The sequence below is a fragment of the Nicotiana tabacum genome, chromosome 19 (assembly GCF_000715075.1).
Source record: "Nicotiana tabacum cultivar K326 chromosome 19, ASM71507v2, whole genome shotgun sequence".
NCBI classification, from domain to species: Eukaryota; Viridiplantae; Streptophyta; class Magnoliopsida; order Solanales; family Solanaceae; genus Nicotiana; species Nicotiana tabacum.
The window spans coordinates 79,638,728-79,655,970 of NC_134098.1; the positions used below are offsets into that span (position 1 = coordinate 79,638,728).

The following is a 17,243-nucleotide window of genomic DNA, read 5'->3' on the forward strand; positions in this document are numbered from 1 at the left end:
GGCTAAAGGAAAGTGGAAAGAAATCCTACCTGAAGTCCTTTAGGAATATCGAATGACGTCAAAATCCAATACGGGGCGACCCCGTTCTCCTTAGTATATGGGTTCAAAGCATTGATACCAGTCGAAGTCGGCAAATCCAGTACCAGATTTTGATACACAACGGAAGAATCTAATAATGAGGCTATGAACACCAGCCTCGAATTATCAGACGAAAGACGAGAAGCTGTTCTCGTCCGATTGGCCGCCCAAAAGCAACGAATTAAAAGATATTATAATCGAAGAACCAAGCTCCGCCATTTGAAGCCCGGGGACTTAGTGCTAAGGAAAGTCACCATCAATACCCAAAATCCGAACAAAGGAAAGCTAGGACCGAATTAGGAAGGACCATATCAGGTTCTCGAGAACGTCAGAAAAGGATCGTACAGGCTCGGTATTATAAACGGCAAACAATTATCAAACAATTGGAATGTGTCACATCTAAAACGATACTACTGCTAAGGTACGACTCTCCTGTATTCATTCACATTTCAAAATTGAACCCAGTAGAAGTTCGATCAGGAGCTAAGATAGATCCCTCAATACGGAGCCTTAAGACCCGAAAGCACGCGTTGCACTCTTTTTCCCTTAGACCGGTTTTATCCCAAATGGGTTTTTCGGCAAGGTTTTTAACGAGGCAACCAATGATCGTGCTGCACTTACAACAGTATCCGAGGCCTCTTTACAATCGACCTCGAATACTGGGGGGCATTAGCCCTCAAATATATCAAGTTCTGATGCAAGAAAGTTATTTCGCAACAACGGGGTTCCAATAGGAAAAGTTGTAAGAGCCAAATGGTCAAAACGAACCATGCTCATGTAGTTGGCCCGAACCCAGGCGCGAAACATGAACACATGTATAGTGACTTGCAAAGAAAGTTCTCCTCTTTACCGACATCTTATATCCAAGAAATATTCCTCTATTTGGAGATTTATTACGCAAACAGAATTAAGATAAATTTGACCATTACGCCTACGGGCTATATTATTTCGAGTTCGAATCATTCACTCGACTACTAAGCCTACGGGCTACTTTTATTTTGAGTTCAAGCAAGCACTCACTCAACCATTATGCCTACGGGCTACATTATTTCAAGTTCGAATCATTCACTCGACTACTAAGTCTACGGGCTACCTTTATTTTGAGTTCTAGCAAACACTCACTCGACCATTACACCTACGGGCTACATTACATCGAGTTCGAATCATTCACTCGACTACTAAGCCTACGGGCTACTTTTATTTTGAGTTCGAGCAAGCACTCACTTGACCATTACGCCTACGGGCTACATTACATCGAGTTCGAATCATTCACTCGACTACTAAGCCTACGGGCTACTTTTATTTCGAGTTCGAGCAAGCACTCACTCGACCATTATGCCTATGGACTACATTACATCAACTTTGAATCACTCGCTCGGCTACTGAGCCTACGTGCTACTTTTATTTCGAGTTCGAGCAAGCACTCACTCGACTATTACGCCTACGGGCTACATCGAGTTCGAATCATTCACTCGACCACTAAGCTTACGGGCTACTTTTATTTCGAGTTCGAGCAAGCACTCACTTGATCATTATGCCTACGGGCTACATTACATCGAGTTCGAATCATTCACTCGACTACTAAGCCTACGGGCTACTTTTATTTCGAGTTCAAGCAAGCACTCACTCGACCATTATGCCTACGGGTTACATTCCATCGAGTTCGAATCATTCGCTCGACTACTAAGCCTACGGGCTACTTTTATTTCGAGTTCGAGCAAGCACTTACTCGACCATTGCGCCTACGGGATACATTCCATCGAGTTCGAATCATTCGCTCGACTACTAAGCCTACGGGCTACTTTTATTTCGAGTTCGAGCAAGCACTCACTCGACCATTATGCCTACGGGCTACATTATATTGAGTTCAGATCATTCACTCGACTACTAAGCCTACGGGCTACTTTTATTTCGAGTTCGAGCAAGCACTCACTCGACCATTACGCCTACGGGCTACATTACTCCGAGTTCGAATCATTCACTCAACTACTAAGCCTACGAGCTACTTTTATTTCGAGTTCGAGCAAACACTCACTCGACCATTATGCCCACGGGCTATATTTCCTCGAGCTCGAATCATTGACTCAACTAATAAGCCTAAGGGCTACATCACTTCAAGTTTGAAAAAACACTCGATCAATCATAGAGACTACGAAGTCCAAATTCGATTAAGTTGTTTAGATCCTTGTAAAAACATTCATAAAGGCGTGAATAAAATCTTCACGAAACAGAAGCAAGTCGGCAGAATTATCAATATACAAAATTATCTACATGGTTGATTACAACGTAAAAATTAAAGACTAAACTTCTTGGTCATCCTCAGGAACGGTCTCTTCTTTATCGGGCTCCCCCCGTTCTCGGATCCGCTCTTGCTACCGTCATCATCATCATCATCGCCATCCGAAGCCAAGGCTTCAGCTTCAGCTTCGAGCTCTTTAGCCTTCTTTATCTCTTCAGCAAGGTCGAAACCTCGAGCGTGTATCTCCTCGAGGGTCTCCCTCCGAGACCGATACTTAGCAAGTTCGGCAATCCAATGTGCTCGAGTGTCGGCAGTATCTGCCGCCTCTCGTGCCTCCATCTGAGCAGCCTCGGCATTAGCCCGGTACACGGCAATGGACTTGTCCGCCATGACTTTTGCCAACTCAACCTCCGCCTTGGCCTTAGCAAGTCGTGCTTCAAGCTCCTCGAACCTCTTAGCCTGAGCCGAACCCTTTTGCTTGATGCTTCGAAGCTGAACATCGGCCTACAATAATTTGGCCAAGATGGTTTCTTTTTCCGCAGCCAGGCGGTCAATAGTCTCCTTCCACCGATTACATTCAGCCTTGATTTGATCGACTTCTTCCCGAAGTAACCCGATCTTTTCAACCTTTTACTGCAGCTGAGATAACGAAGGGTTAACTTCCATAGTTGAGTCAAACCCATACTCTAACAGAACGAGGCTCACCTGCTTATCTAGTTTAGCCTCTTCTTCACGAGCCTTAGACAAATCTGCTTGAAGGTCCTTTATAGCCTCGTCCTTTTGGCTGCAAAGAAGCCGCAGGGCATCTCTCTCCCCCGAGACCTTCTGAAGCTCGACCTCACATTGGCTGAGGTCGACTCGAAACCTACTAATGGCCTGCACAGTAGGGAAAGAACACAAGTCAAGTTTGGGGAAAGAACGAAGAAACTAAGTACAGTAAAATCATTACCCAAGTAATGAAACTTTGGGCCTCCTCTAGGAGAAGAGAAGCATCACCAATGTCGGAGGCATAATCGACTCCAGTAAAGCAATCCCGAAAAGGATCCCCTACACTAGAACCTCCTCCCATATCGGGGGTCTTCAATTCTCGAGCCTCCTTTAATGCCTCCTCAGAAAAGGTTGGAAGAGAAGAAAAATGACCCACTGTCATGGTCCCAAGCAAATCGCTCGGGATGCTCTGATCGAGACTCGGGGTACCGGAATCATCCCTGACCGGTACACCCTTCATCGGCTCGGAAGCTCTGGCAACCTTGATAACTTTTGCAGATCGGATCACCAAAGCCGAGGCATCATCTTTTTCTTCTTCTTCTTCTTCTTCCCTCAGTCGTTGGACCGAGTCCATCGAAAGAGCGATTGCTTTCCTCCTCACCCTTCGAGTTTTGGGCTTGGGGTCCTCTAGCCGAGAGACACCTTTTCGCTTCTTATCTTTCCCCGGTTCCGGGACCGGGGACTTGGTTTCTTCTTCACCACTCGAAGGCCTCAAAGTGGCATCCTTGGTTACACCTGCATAAAAGGAAATCAGTGACGAGTGGAGCATAAAAAATATTTTGAAGAACACGAGAAGTAACCCTTACCATGATTCTTGGCCTCCCATCTACCTTTTGCCAAATCACGCCAAGCGCGTTCGGCATAAGAGGAAGTCGAGGCTAACTTCCGAACCTAATCCTCGAGGTCGGGTACCGCTTGTGGCATCCAAGGGGCAGTTGTATATCGGAGAAAGACATCAGATAAAATCGAAAAAATATACGAAAAGCAACGTCTTACGAAAATCACTTACGGTCGAAATTCCATTCCTCGGGGAACGACATCTTCTCTTCAGGAATTAGGTCACGAGTCCTCACTCGGATATAATGGCCTATCCAACCCCGATCCTTGTCTTCGTCGATGTTCGACATCAAAGCCTTCGATGCCCGACGATGAAGCCTGATTAGTCCTCGAAATATTTAAGGCCGATACATTCGTATGAGGTGACTCAGGGACAATTCCAGCCCCCCGGCCTTGTTGGAGAAGAAATGGAGTAAGGTTACTATACGCCATAGAGAGGGATGAATTTGACCAAGGGTGACCTGATATCTCTTGCAAAAATCGATGATCACCGGGTCGACGGGACCCAACGTGAAGAGGTAAGTATAAACACTTAAAAACCCCTCCACATGGGTAATGATGTTCTCTTCAGGGGAGGGAATTTGCAACACAACCTCGGAACCCCAGTTGAAGTCTTTTCTCACAGCCTCGAGATGACCCTCCGTTATCGAGCACATATACATCGACACATGCTCACATCGACCCGGAACAGATGAAGGATTCTTAACCTTAAAATCGATCTTCAGAGTACACGGGCCGGGAACATACTCATAGGTAGGCGGCTCCACCGGCGCCTTGTCGCCGGACGGCCGTGAAGAAGAAGCTTTCTCCTTCTGAGGTACAGTTTTCAAAGTTTTGGCCATTGATATAAGAGAAAGAAAGGCAAAGGAAAATGGAAAATTGATGCAGATGGCTCTGCAAGCGGCAGAATAGAGAGAAAGGGTAAGGAAATTTGGAAGAATGAAAGATGTAAAAGTGGTGAATGTTAGATGGAGGGGCTATTTATAGGCTTGCATCGTGACGGTTCAATATCAGAGGTGGCCGACCACCGACTGATACGCATTAAATACCTTGAAAAGACTAAATCGATGGGACAGCTATCACATAGGTCATGATCGAGCCCTGTGAAAACATCAGCTTATAACCCGATCGAACCGTCGAAGCTCATATTGATTCTCACCACATCCTTTCTGAGAAACGAGGGGACTATTTGTATACGGTCGAAATAGATTTCTGCCTTACTACGTTCGATCGAGTTCGAATGATAATCAACCTGAGTGGGATTTTAGGATGAGTTCCGAAGGCAGTACAAATGAGCCTCGAGTTCGAAGGCTGATCAAGGAGTCAGCTCGATACTTTTATCGAGCCCGTGACCAAATCGATCCGCAAGGAATTCCTTCGAGGTCAGAAATGCGCTACGCCTACCCCGGAGGTCGAACTCAAGCCAAAACCGAGGGCTCGACCCAATAACAAGTCCGAGCCAGTGTCGAGCTCACAGACAAGAGCTGTTACAACCGCACCAAGAAAGGAAATCTTGGCGGGAATCAAGGAAGAGACAATTTATCATGGGTCCTCCACTGTACGCTTTATTTTATTATAAATGAAGTAGGATCCCTCTATTATAAAAGGAGGGGGGATCCTTGTAAGATGGCAGGCAGAATACACTGTAACAAAAGATCACTACTTATATTCATTTTTTTGCTCGCTATTTCCATTCTCATAGCCAGGAACACTCATATTTCTATTTCCCTATATGATTTGTGTCAAATTATATCGCATATCCTTAGAACTATACACAAATTTAACGTTATCTGATTTTTTGGGTAAACACAATTATTTACGATATTTGTTGCCAGTGCCTCTCCAGATCCAGGTAGATTTTAGCATCTACAATATCTTCCTCTTGCATTTAGTTACTGGACATTTTATTGTTTCTAATTTGCAATTTTGAGTTGCAAACTTTGCCGCAAACTCAAAAAATTTATGATAACCAATCAGGTCTGAGAATTTCATTTGCTGCAAATCTTATTCTTTTATTAATGTCCCACTACCGAAAAGAAAGCTAGACAAAAGGTAAACAGGGGTGGCTCATGAGTGAGGCTCCTTAAGCCTTTGTTGGTTTTTTTTATCTAATTAGATAAAGAGGTGTGAATGGGAAATGGAGGAAAAAGATTAAGAGTGAAACGAAAAGTTTGAAATAGTTTTCTTTACTAATGCACTTTGTCTCTCATTGGAAGAAGGAAAGAAAATCTTTGGGCTTATATAGAGAAGCACATCTTCTAGCTATTAATGAGTTAAGAAAAACTGGTGCCTCGCGCCGCCGCCGTCGTCGCTCGGCTCGGCTTCGGCTTCGGCCAAAGATAAGCCACTGTGGCGGTAAATCTACCTAGAAGATTAAAGATCCCAAGATCTAGGTTCAAGGAGATCAAACAAAGTCATTAGTGACAGTTCAACATTGTCAAAATTTTGGTCTATTATCGTGATGAGACAATGTTCAGTACCAAGGATAAAGCGTAAAGGCTTCTTAATGATTTCTAAGTTTGATACGGAGTATATCAAATAGTGTATCTATGGGATAACACGTTTAGAAATCACTTATATAAGTGTGAAGTGTAAGCAGCTTCAAGGAGAATTCTATAAGGCCAGTTCTCTACGCACTTATGAACTAGGCGGTGTTCATGGCTGAAACGAACACAACAATGAGAACCAAAGGCGGTTAAAGGATTGATTGTGTGCCTTATAGTTGTCTAGGTATACACCAAAATTCGACGGTTCAAAGATATCAAATCTACCGATTGACCGAGTATATCCGACATAAGTTCACTATGGAAAGTTCAAAGGGAAACCTACTTATCCAGATGCAATTAATCCTTCCTTGTAAATCACATAATTTTTCATGCATACATATTTTCAGATAGCCATTCCCCATTCATGTGGGGGATTATTGGGTTTTTTTATCTAATTAGATAAAGAGGTGTGAATGGAAAATAGAGGAAAAAGATTAGGAGGGAAACGAAAAGTTTGAAATAGTTTCCTTTACTAATGCACTTTGTCCCTCATTGGAAAAAGAAGAGAAAATCATTGGACTTATTTAGAGAAGCACATGTTCTAGCTCTTAAAGAGTTAAGAAGAACCGGTGCCTCACGTCGTCGTCGTCGCTCGGCTTGGCTTCGGCTTCGGCTTCGGATTCGGTCAATTGATTGATAATTTTTTAGACCAAATTTATTTTCCATTTTTCGTTATTTATTTTTCTTTTTCCTAATATTTTTCGCGCGGATTTTGTTTCGCAGATAATTTCCTAATGACTAACGGTCCTTTTTGAATTCGCGATCAAACAGAAAAATATTTCTGCCGAAACAGTACCTCATGTGAACAGGTACTTTCGCACCTATTCAACCCAGACTATTTGGCTATAAATTCAAAGGTTTGGTATCACTTTCTGACCACTGAAAATTTGCATACTCTCCCATCTCTCTTCTGCATTTCTGCATTTGTTTTTCCAAAAGCAAAAACGTAAGCATCAGTGTGGTTTACTGTCGTTTGTTGAGTTCGATAAATTTTTATAATTTTCATTACCGGTATTACAGAATAGTTATTCCGTTCTATCCTGGGAGGAATTAATCCAACAACCCTAGGCAATAGTGAGGGGATTAAATTCCTTAAGGAAACACAGTTTTTTGTTGGGCTCGGAACGTTATTCATTTCATTCTATTTTGTCTTTGGTTTCTACTTTCATTGTATTTTGCAGAAATTATACTTTCGAATACAGATTATAACAAGCTTAAGGAATTTAATATTTTTTATATTCTGTGTTCATCTTATTTTCTACTCTCGTTTTGGAGATTAAAGTCATTCTTGTGATTTTCTACTCAGTTGGTTGTATTCGATTTGAAGATATAAAAATTTCACTGACTTACTAATTCTGGTTGTGTCAATTTCTTTTACAGAAAAATGACAACAAGTACAGAACAACACAATGGTTCTGCTGCAATGGCTACTGCGTCTTCAAGTCACACAACTCATGCACCGGCGATGGCACCGGCAGAAAAACCTGGAAAGTTTTCCGGTGTGGACTTTAAGCGTTGGCAGCAGAAAATATTCTTCTACCCGACCACACTCAGTTTACAACGCTTTATCAGCAAGGACGTTCCAGTTCTGGGAGAAGAAACTCCTGAAAATGAGCGATTCGTGGTCACGGAGGCATGGAAGCATTCTGACTTCTTATGCAAAAATTATATTTTAAGTTGCTTGGAAGACGACTTGTATAATGTTTATAGCATCATAAAAATATCAAGAGAATTGTGGAATGCTCTTGAAAAGAAGTACAAGACTGAAGATGCTGGACTTTAAGAAGTTTGTAGCCGCCAAATTTCTAGATTTCAAAATGGTTGACGGACAAACCTGTTATAACGGAAGTCCAAGAATTGCAAGTTATTGTTCATGACCTCCTTGCTGAAGGTATAAACAGAGTCAATATTCTTATTCAAGATATTGATTATTTTACTAATTATAAATTTATAATTGAAGGTATGGTCATAAACAAAGCATTTCAAGTTGCGGCATTTATTGAAAAACTGCCTCCGCTGTGGAAGGACTTTAAGAATTACTTGAAACATAAGCGCAAGGAGATGACGCTTAAAGACCTTATTGTTCGTCTACGGATTGAAAAGGACAACAAGGCTGCTGAGAAGAAGTCTCATGGTAACTCAACAATAATGGGAGCAAATATTATTGAGAAAGCGTCTACAAGCAACAGAAAGAGAAAGAAGTCGTCTGGTTCAAAGAATTACCCGAGCAAGAAGAAGTTCAAAGGTAATTGCCACAACTATGGAAAGGTTGGACATAAGGTTGTGGAATGTCGTGCACCGAAAAAGGACAAGAAGAAGAGTCAAGCAAACATGGTTGAAAAGAATGATGAAATAGAGGACTTATGTGTCATGCTATCTGAATGCCGCTTGGTAGGAAATCCCAAGAAGTGGTGGATTGATTCTGGAGCCACTCGCCATGTTTCTGCTAACAAAGAGTTATTTGCCTCTTATGTTCCTGCAGGGCCCGACGAGACTATCTTTATGAGAAACTCCGCAACAGCAAAAATTGAAGGAGTTGGGAAGATAGCTTTGAAGATGACTTCGGGGAAAGATGTGACTCTAAACAATGTTCTTCATGTTCCTGAAATTCGCAAGAATTTGGTCTCTGCTGGAGTTCTTATCAAGAATGGATTTAAGTGTGTCTTTGTTTCTGAAAAAGTTATAATAAGTAAGAATGATATGTATGTAGGAAAAGGTTACCTAACTGAGGGCCTTTTCAAGTTGAATGTAATAGTGATTGATATCAATAAAGTTCAAGCTTCTTCTTACTTACTTGAGTCAAATAATTTATGGCATACACATTTAGGTCACGTCAACTTCAAAACTATATGAAAAATGATTAACTTGGAAATATTGCCTAAATTTGAATGCGATAATTTGAATTGTCAAATATGTGTGGAATCTAAGTATGTTAAACATCCTTATAAGTCGGTTGAATGGAATTCAAATCCTTTAGACTTAATTCACACAGATATTTGCGACATGAAGTCAATACCATCTCGCGGTGGGAAAAAGTATTTCATAACTTTTATTGACGACAGTACTAGATATTGCTATATTTACTTACTTAAGAGTAAAGATGAAGCAATTGAGGCATTCAAGCAATACAAAAATGAAGTTGAAACGCAACTAAATAAAAAGATCAAAATGATAAGAAGTGATAGGGGTGGTAAATATGAATCTCCTTTTGAAGAAATATATTTGGAATATGGCATTATTCACCAAACAACTGCCCCTTACTCACCGCAATCTAATGGAATTGCGGAAAGAAATAATAGAACGTTAAAGGAGATGATGAATGCCTTGTTGATAAGTTCGGGTTTACCCAAGAACTTGTGGGGGGGAATCTATTCTTACAGCCAATCAAATACTCAACTGAGTTCCCCATAACAAAACGCAATCCATTCCATATGAAAAATGGAAAGGTAGGAAACCCAACTTAAATTATTTTAAAGTGTGGGGGTGTTTGGCTAAAGTGCAAATCCCTACACCCAAAAGGGTAAAGATTGGACCGAAAATAGATGATTGCATTTTCATAGGATTTGCAAGAAATAGTAAGGCATATCGCTTTCTGGTTCATAAATCAGAAAATCTCGACATTCATATTAATACGGTAATTGAATCTGATAATGCTGAATTCTTTGAGAATATTTATCCGTATAAATACAAATGTAAGTCGTCTATTGGAAAATCTAAGTGACCTCGAGAAGAAGAAAAGGAAAGTACGTTTAATGAGGAAAATTCAAGACGTAGTAAATGTCAAAGGACAACTACTTCCTTTGGACCAGACTTTCTGACATTTTTGTTAGAAAATGAGCCTCAAACGTTTAAAGAAGTAATGTCTTCCTCGGAAGCACAATATTGGAAAGAGCCAGTCAATAGTGAGATAGAATCCATATTAAGTAATCATACTTGGGAATTGGTTAATCTTCCTCCAGGAAATAAACCTTTGGGTTCTAAGTGGATTTTCAAAAGAAAATGAAAGGTGATGGTACTATTGACAAATATAAGGCAAGATTAGTTGTCAAAGGGTTTAGACAATGAGAAGATCTTGATTATTTTGATACATACTCACCGGTAACGAGGATTATATCTATTCGGGTGTTAATAGTGTTAGCCGCCGTGTATGGTCTTGAAATCCATCAGATGAATGTGAAGACAGCCTTCTTAAATGGAGATTTGGAGGAAGAAATTTATATGGAACAACCTGAAGGGTTCATAGTTCCCGAAAAAGAAAATAATGTGTGCCAATTTGTTAAGTCACTTTACGGATTGAAACAAGCACCCAAACAATGGCATGTGAAATTTGACCAAACAATGTTGGCAAATAGATTTAAGATTAATGAGTGTGATAAATGTGTTTACATTAAAAACACTCCAAATCATATAGTCATTGTATATTTATATATTGATGACATGTTAATAATGAGCAAAGACATTACAGATATAAATGCTACTAAGTGTATGTTTGCTAGCAAGTTTGATATGAAAGACTTAGGAGTTGCTGATTTAATTCTAGGAATTAAAATTCATAGGACTCCTCAAGGACTGGCATTGTCTCAATCTCATTACGTTAAAATGATACTTGAAAAATTCAAGTATATAGATTTCAAAGTCGCAAAGACCCCAATTGATGTAAATGTGGCTCTTACAAAGAATCTAGGTCAAAGCAGATCTCAACTTGATTATGCTCGTGTGTTGAAAAGTTTAATGTACACCATGAATTGTACACGTCCTGATATAGCTTGTGCAGTAAGTAAACTGAGTCGCTACACAAGTAATCCCGACCAAACTCGTTGAATGGCAATGAAACGAGTTTTGGGGTATCTAAGGCATACCTAAGATTATGCATTGCATTACAGTAAGTATCTTGCGGTAATTGAAGGATATAGTGATGTAAATTAGATCACTGGGTCATCAGAAACAAAGTCCACAAGTGGATATGTTTTTATAATTGGTGGAGGAGCAGTTTCTTGGAAATCATCCAAACAAACATGCATTGCTCGCTCTACAATGAAGTCTGAGTTTATAGCTTTAGATAAGGCTGGAGAAGAAGCTGAATGGCTCCAGAATTTCTTGGAAGATATTCCGTTTTGGCCCAAACCAGTGGCTCATATATGCATACATTGCGATAGTCAAGCGGCAATAGGAAAGGCTGGAAGCGTTATGTATAACGAAAAATCTCGTCATATACGACGAAGACATAATACCGTTAGACAACAACTCTCTAGTGGAATTATCACAATTGACTAAGTAAAGTTAAAAGATAATGTGCCGGGTCCACTTATAAAAGGCCTAAATAGAGAGGAGGTTGATAAATCATCGAAGAGAATGGGAATATGGCCGAGGACAAGTCACTGTGGCGGTAACTCTACCTAAAAGACTGGAGATCCCAATATCTAGGTTTAAGGAGATCAAACAAAGTTATTAGTGACGGTTCAACATTATCAAAATTTTGGTCTATTCTCGTGATGAGACATTGTTCAGTTGCAAGGATAAAACGTAAAGGCTTCTTAATAGTTTCTAAGTTTGATACGGAGTATATCAAATAGTGTATCTATGGGATAACACGTTTAGGAATCACCTATATAAGTGTGAAGTGTAAGCCGCTTCAAGAAGAATTCTGTAAGGCCAGTTCTCTACGTACTTATGAACCAGGCGGTGTTCATGGCTGAAACGAACACAACAATGAGAACCAAAGGCGGTTAAAGGGTTGATTGTGTGATTTATGGTTGTCTAGGTATACACCAAAATTCGACGGTTCAAAGATATCAAATCTACCGATTGACCGAGTATATCCGACATAAGTTCACTATGAAAAGTTTAAATGGAAACATACTTATCCAGATGCAATTAATCCTTGCTTGTAAATCACATAATTTTTCATGCATGCGCATATTTTCATATAGCCATTCCCCATTCATGTGGGAGATTATTGGGTTTTTTATCTAATTAGATAAAGAGGTGTGAATGGGAAATGGAGGAAAAAGATTAGGAGGAAAACGAAAAGTTTGAAATAGTTTCTTTTACTAATGCACTTTGTCCCTCATTGGAAGAAGGAAAGAAAATCTTTGTGCTTATATAGAGAAGCACATCTTCTAGCTCTTAAAGAGTTAAGAAGAACTGGTGCCTCGCGCCGTCGTCGTCGTTGTCGCTCGGCTTCGGATTCATTCGGATTCGTATTTGGTCAATTGATATAATTGATTGGTAATTTTTTGGACCAAATTTATTTTTCGTTTTCCGTTATTTATTTTTCTTTTTCCTGATATTTTTCTCGTGGATTTTGTTTCGCAGATAATTTCCTAACGACTAACGGTCGTTTTTGAATTTGCGATCAAAGAGAAAAATATTTCTGCAGAAACAGTACCTCATGTGAACATGTACTTTCGCACCTATTCAACCCAGGCTATTTGGCTATAAATTCAAAGGTTTGGTCTCACTTTCTGACCACCAAAAATTTGCATACTCTCCCCTCTCTCTTCTGCATATCTGCATTTGTTTTTCCAAAAGAAAAAACATAAGCATCAGTGTGGTTTACTGTCGTTTTTTGAGTTCGACGAAGTTCTGTAATTTCCATTGCCGGTATTATAGAATAGTTGTTCTGTTCTATCCTTGGAGGAATTAATCCAACAACCTCGTGCAATAGTGAGGGAATTAAATTCCTTAAGGAAACAGTGCTTTTTCTTGGGCTCGGAACGTTATTCATTTCATTCTATTTCTGTCTTTGATTTCTGCTTTCATTTTATTTTGCAGAAATTATACTTTCGAATACAGATTATAACAGCCTTTGCCTTAGGCCCCGAAAAGTTATGAGGCTCCGAAAATACAAAATTTATATTAAAAAAAGAGCGAAACTAAAGAATGTCTAGTTTTTACCATTAAAAATATTTTAGAACTTTGAATTAAACTACCCAAATCTTTATATTAGTAAATAATTTTTTTTAAACAAGATACAAGGCAATATATTGCAAATACATGGCTAACACATTATTAACTTGAATTAACCTTTGCTAATATAAATAATGATATTACTAGGTGAAGTTAAACTTTTATATATTGTAAGAATACTACATTATAAATAAGTGCGAAAAGAAAAAGAAAGACAATGTTATATGTTTTGCATGTACGTAGATGTATAAAATTCGGATTCTTATTAAAATTTGCTTTAGACCACTAATTTTGTTGAGCCGCCCTTAAAGGTAAACCACGATGAGAGACAAGATACATGCAAATATTAGTGCACATACAAGCAATAACAGGAAATAAGGCACTGGTGAAGTTTTATAAAAGGCTGCTGCCAAAATGGTAATAAAACAACTCACATGCATCTATAGCTGTGATTTTTGAGCCTTAATTGACTTTGACGATATACATCAAAGACAATATGTTAATTGTGTTCAAAAGGTTAAATATTTGGTATGTCTAAAATCTCAATACAATCTTCCTATGTCACACTGATGTAGCCAACGTTATTGGAGAATTTCAGTGCTGAGCACTTCAGCTAGCTACTCGCTCACCTGGATCACTCATGTGAGCGAGAACATTGTGAGAGCTGCGTGATACATGATGTTCTATGTGCAGAAAATGCTCTATTACAAGGCTAGTGAAAAACAGGTTAGCTAGAAGGAAACTAGCAGTAACTTTACTATTTTTGTGAAGTACTAATGCAACATAGATTCAAATAACCCATGAGCTCGAGGTACACGGATATATATGCAAAAAGAGGGTCATATTTGTGGTGTCTATGAGCCTTTATGTAACTCGTTCGATATGAAGCCCTGAACCTGTATGAAGCATCTCCTCTTGGTATTAAATCGGGACGTTCTTGAAACAATCTGTCCGTTTTTGTCAGTAGAACACCAAGCTAATGTTTTCGTCCAGAGTGCTGCTGCTTTGAGTTTTCAATTCTGAGTTGGAGTGTAATCTTTAGCCTAAATTTTAAAGGCCCACACTCATGCATTCAGGAAATTTTGGTAACATAATATATTATCCCTTGCAAAAAAGAGATAATTAGTGAAAACTTTCTATCTTTCGTGGCTAACCATAGAAAAACAATAATAGTAACTTTGAGGCGAAGAAACTTGTTAACAATAATAATAACAACAACAACAATCCAGTATAATCCCACTAGTGGGGTCTGGGAGGGTAGTGTGTACCCAGTAGAAACTTGTTAAACTTTTTCAAAAAAAAAAAACAAACAAAAAAAAAATGTTGAACTTCTTTATGCTCTTACTTACCTTTTCAAAAATAACTTCTTTTTGCCGGTGTATTGGTAGAGACAACTCAAATGTTAGTACAGAAAGAGAAAGAATCGTGTTCTTAATTTGAATTGTTACAAAGATGCATATTGAATTGCTGATGTTCCTATAAAATCCAAATTATTTGCAAGAACTTGTATTAGTATTTGTCAAACTCTTCTCCGAGATCTTTTTGTCCTGCCTGTGAGTTGTGACTAATGTACAGGTATCCAACTTCTTTGCAAGAACTTGTATCGTTTCTGGATCTGAATCCAATTGTGTAAGTATATTTTTATGACAACAAACCAAGTCTGGTACTTCCATTGCTAGAAAATTGTATTGTTTTATTAAGATCCCACTAGTGGAGAGAAATCTAAACCAGAGGTACACCGGAAAAACAGGAAAAGATACATACAAATATTAGTACCCATACAAGCAATAACAGATAACAGATAAGGCGCTAGAGAAGTAAAAGCTACTGCCAAAATGGTGTAACTGCTCTTTCAAAGCTCTTGTACAGTAGCAATTTTTGGAACCCAAACTAGATTATCGGATGGAAAAAAGTGACAGATAGGTGATGTTCCTGGTAATATACCGAGCACACGGAAAGATACATGAGATGGACTCCATTCAGAGGTATCCAAATGACAAACAGCAATTGCTTCCACTCTATCACCATTTTCACCACCTAATGAAACCTTGAACACCTTGCTCTTACTAATTGTATAATGACAGTAGAAAATCGCGTAAGCGTAAGGCATTGTATGACATGCCACCATCTTAGGAGCTGCAACTTCCTGTGGAGCATCCAAAATGGTATACTTTTGAAGCAGAGGAGTTGAGTTTGAGAAATGAGTTGTCGATAGAACTTTGAATTGAATATTTTCTCCCATAATTCCTTGTACAAAATCAAGCATTGCCTCTGAGGATGTGGCACAATACTTTGTCTCTCCCTTTATAGGTGGAACCTCACATTCTTTTAATGTATCTTCCATAGCTTTAGCTTGTGGAGAATTTTGAGAGAACGAGAAACGTTGAAGAAGGTTTGGGAGTTTCTTTAGTGAAAATGGAATGGAATCTGCTTCTTCTTTGGGCAAGAATTTAGGAGAAGAAGAAGAAAGATCCCTTCTTGGGAAGGAGACAGTCATTGCTTTTCCTAACTTTAGATCATCCATAAGGAAGAAAACTCTTAGAGAAGGATCAATGTGATCCATGTGGGAAGATGAATGGATATGGACATTCTCTTTTTTGGCTTTCTGCTGATTATTTTCTCCTTGTTTATTGTATATCCAAAAATAATTATCAACCTTGTGTTGGAGATCCATGTTATTTGATGATAAATGAACTTGACCATTCTCTTTCTTGATCTTGCCATTTTGCTGCTGAATATTTTCACCTTGGTTATTGTATATCCAGAAATAAGTATCATCCTTATTTTCAAGATCCTTGTTATTTGATAATGAATGAACTTGTGCATTTTCTTTAAATGTTTTGTGATAACCATTTTCTCCTTGGTTATCATAAATCCAGAAAAAGACATCAGTCTTTTGGACAACTTCATTGTTTCCTTCAGCTAGTTTCCTAGCTTCAGTTCCATAAGTAACCTGTATATAATGAGGTGAGTAGCAACATTTTAATCAGAGTTTATATAAGAAGTACCATTGAACAAACTTACTTGAAAATAATATTTAAGAATGAGAAGAATAGATTGAGATTTACCAACAAAATCAGGAGATTCAGGGAGAGAATACAAGCACCAAGCTTAATATTCATTGTTTCTTCTTTTGTTGAGTCCTTGAGAAAGTTTCCTCAAGAAGTAATAGTAGAGATATAGATTGAACAAACAAGGATAAGAATACAGAAATTATTGGACGATCATATCACAATTATTTAATACAAGTTGGCATAGTTTAATCTATTCGTATATGGAGTGATACGACTGCTATTTTATATGACAGGTTATCAATTAACAGGAAGCTTCTTCATAATGTTATTGTCAATTATTGAGAACGTCCAATTGGAAGATATCTTGCAATAATACATGAATCTAGCTATCACTATCTTACTCTATTAGGAAGCTGTTATTTTACTCTAACCATATCATGGATCACGTTAGAGGGGTTTTAAGTGACTTAATTTTGAATCAATAACATGTACTGCTTTATAAAGGTGTGAGGTACGTGGGGAATTTCCCTATCATGGGGTAAGGCATTAGCGCCAAAGCATTTTAATTTTAATATTTTTTTCAAAATAATAAAAACTTGAAACAATTATAAAAATATATTTAAAATTTTCATAATATCCAAAAGCAAAAGATTTGCTTATAACTGATAAATTATTTAGGCGTAATAATATATGTGCATAATGATAAGTCATGAAATCTTACTCGTAGAATAACAAAATATTATTTCTAATCAAATGCTACTATTTAAAATTCTGTTTAAAAATATTTTTTTATTTAAAAAACCGCGTAGGGCATAGAGAGCAAAGTATCAAGGGGTAAAACGTGAATAAAAC

The 17,243-nt window shown here is 38.6% G+C and overlaps 1 protein-coding gene across 1 annotated transcript; it reads right to left on the reverse strand.

The window, feature by feature from the left end:
• Positions 1-15,049: 15,049 nt before the first annotated feature.
• Positions 15,050-16,627, reverse strand: LOC107766981 (BURP domain protein USPL1-like). Its single transcript, XM_016585901.2, has 2 exons — positions 16,446-16,627; positions 15,050-16,330 (listed from the first exon to the last, which is right to left on the reverse strand). The coding sequence occupies exons 1-2, from the start codon at positions 16,497-16,499 to the stop codon at positions 15,230-15,232; spliced, it is 1,155 nt and encodes a 384-aa protein (XP_016441387.1). The 5' UTR covers positions 16,500-16,627; the 3' UTR covers positions 15,050-15,229.
• Positions 16,628-17,243: the final 616 nt, after the last annotated feature.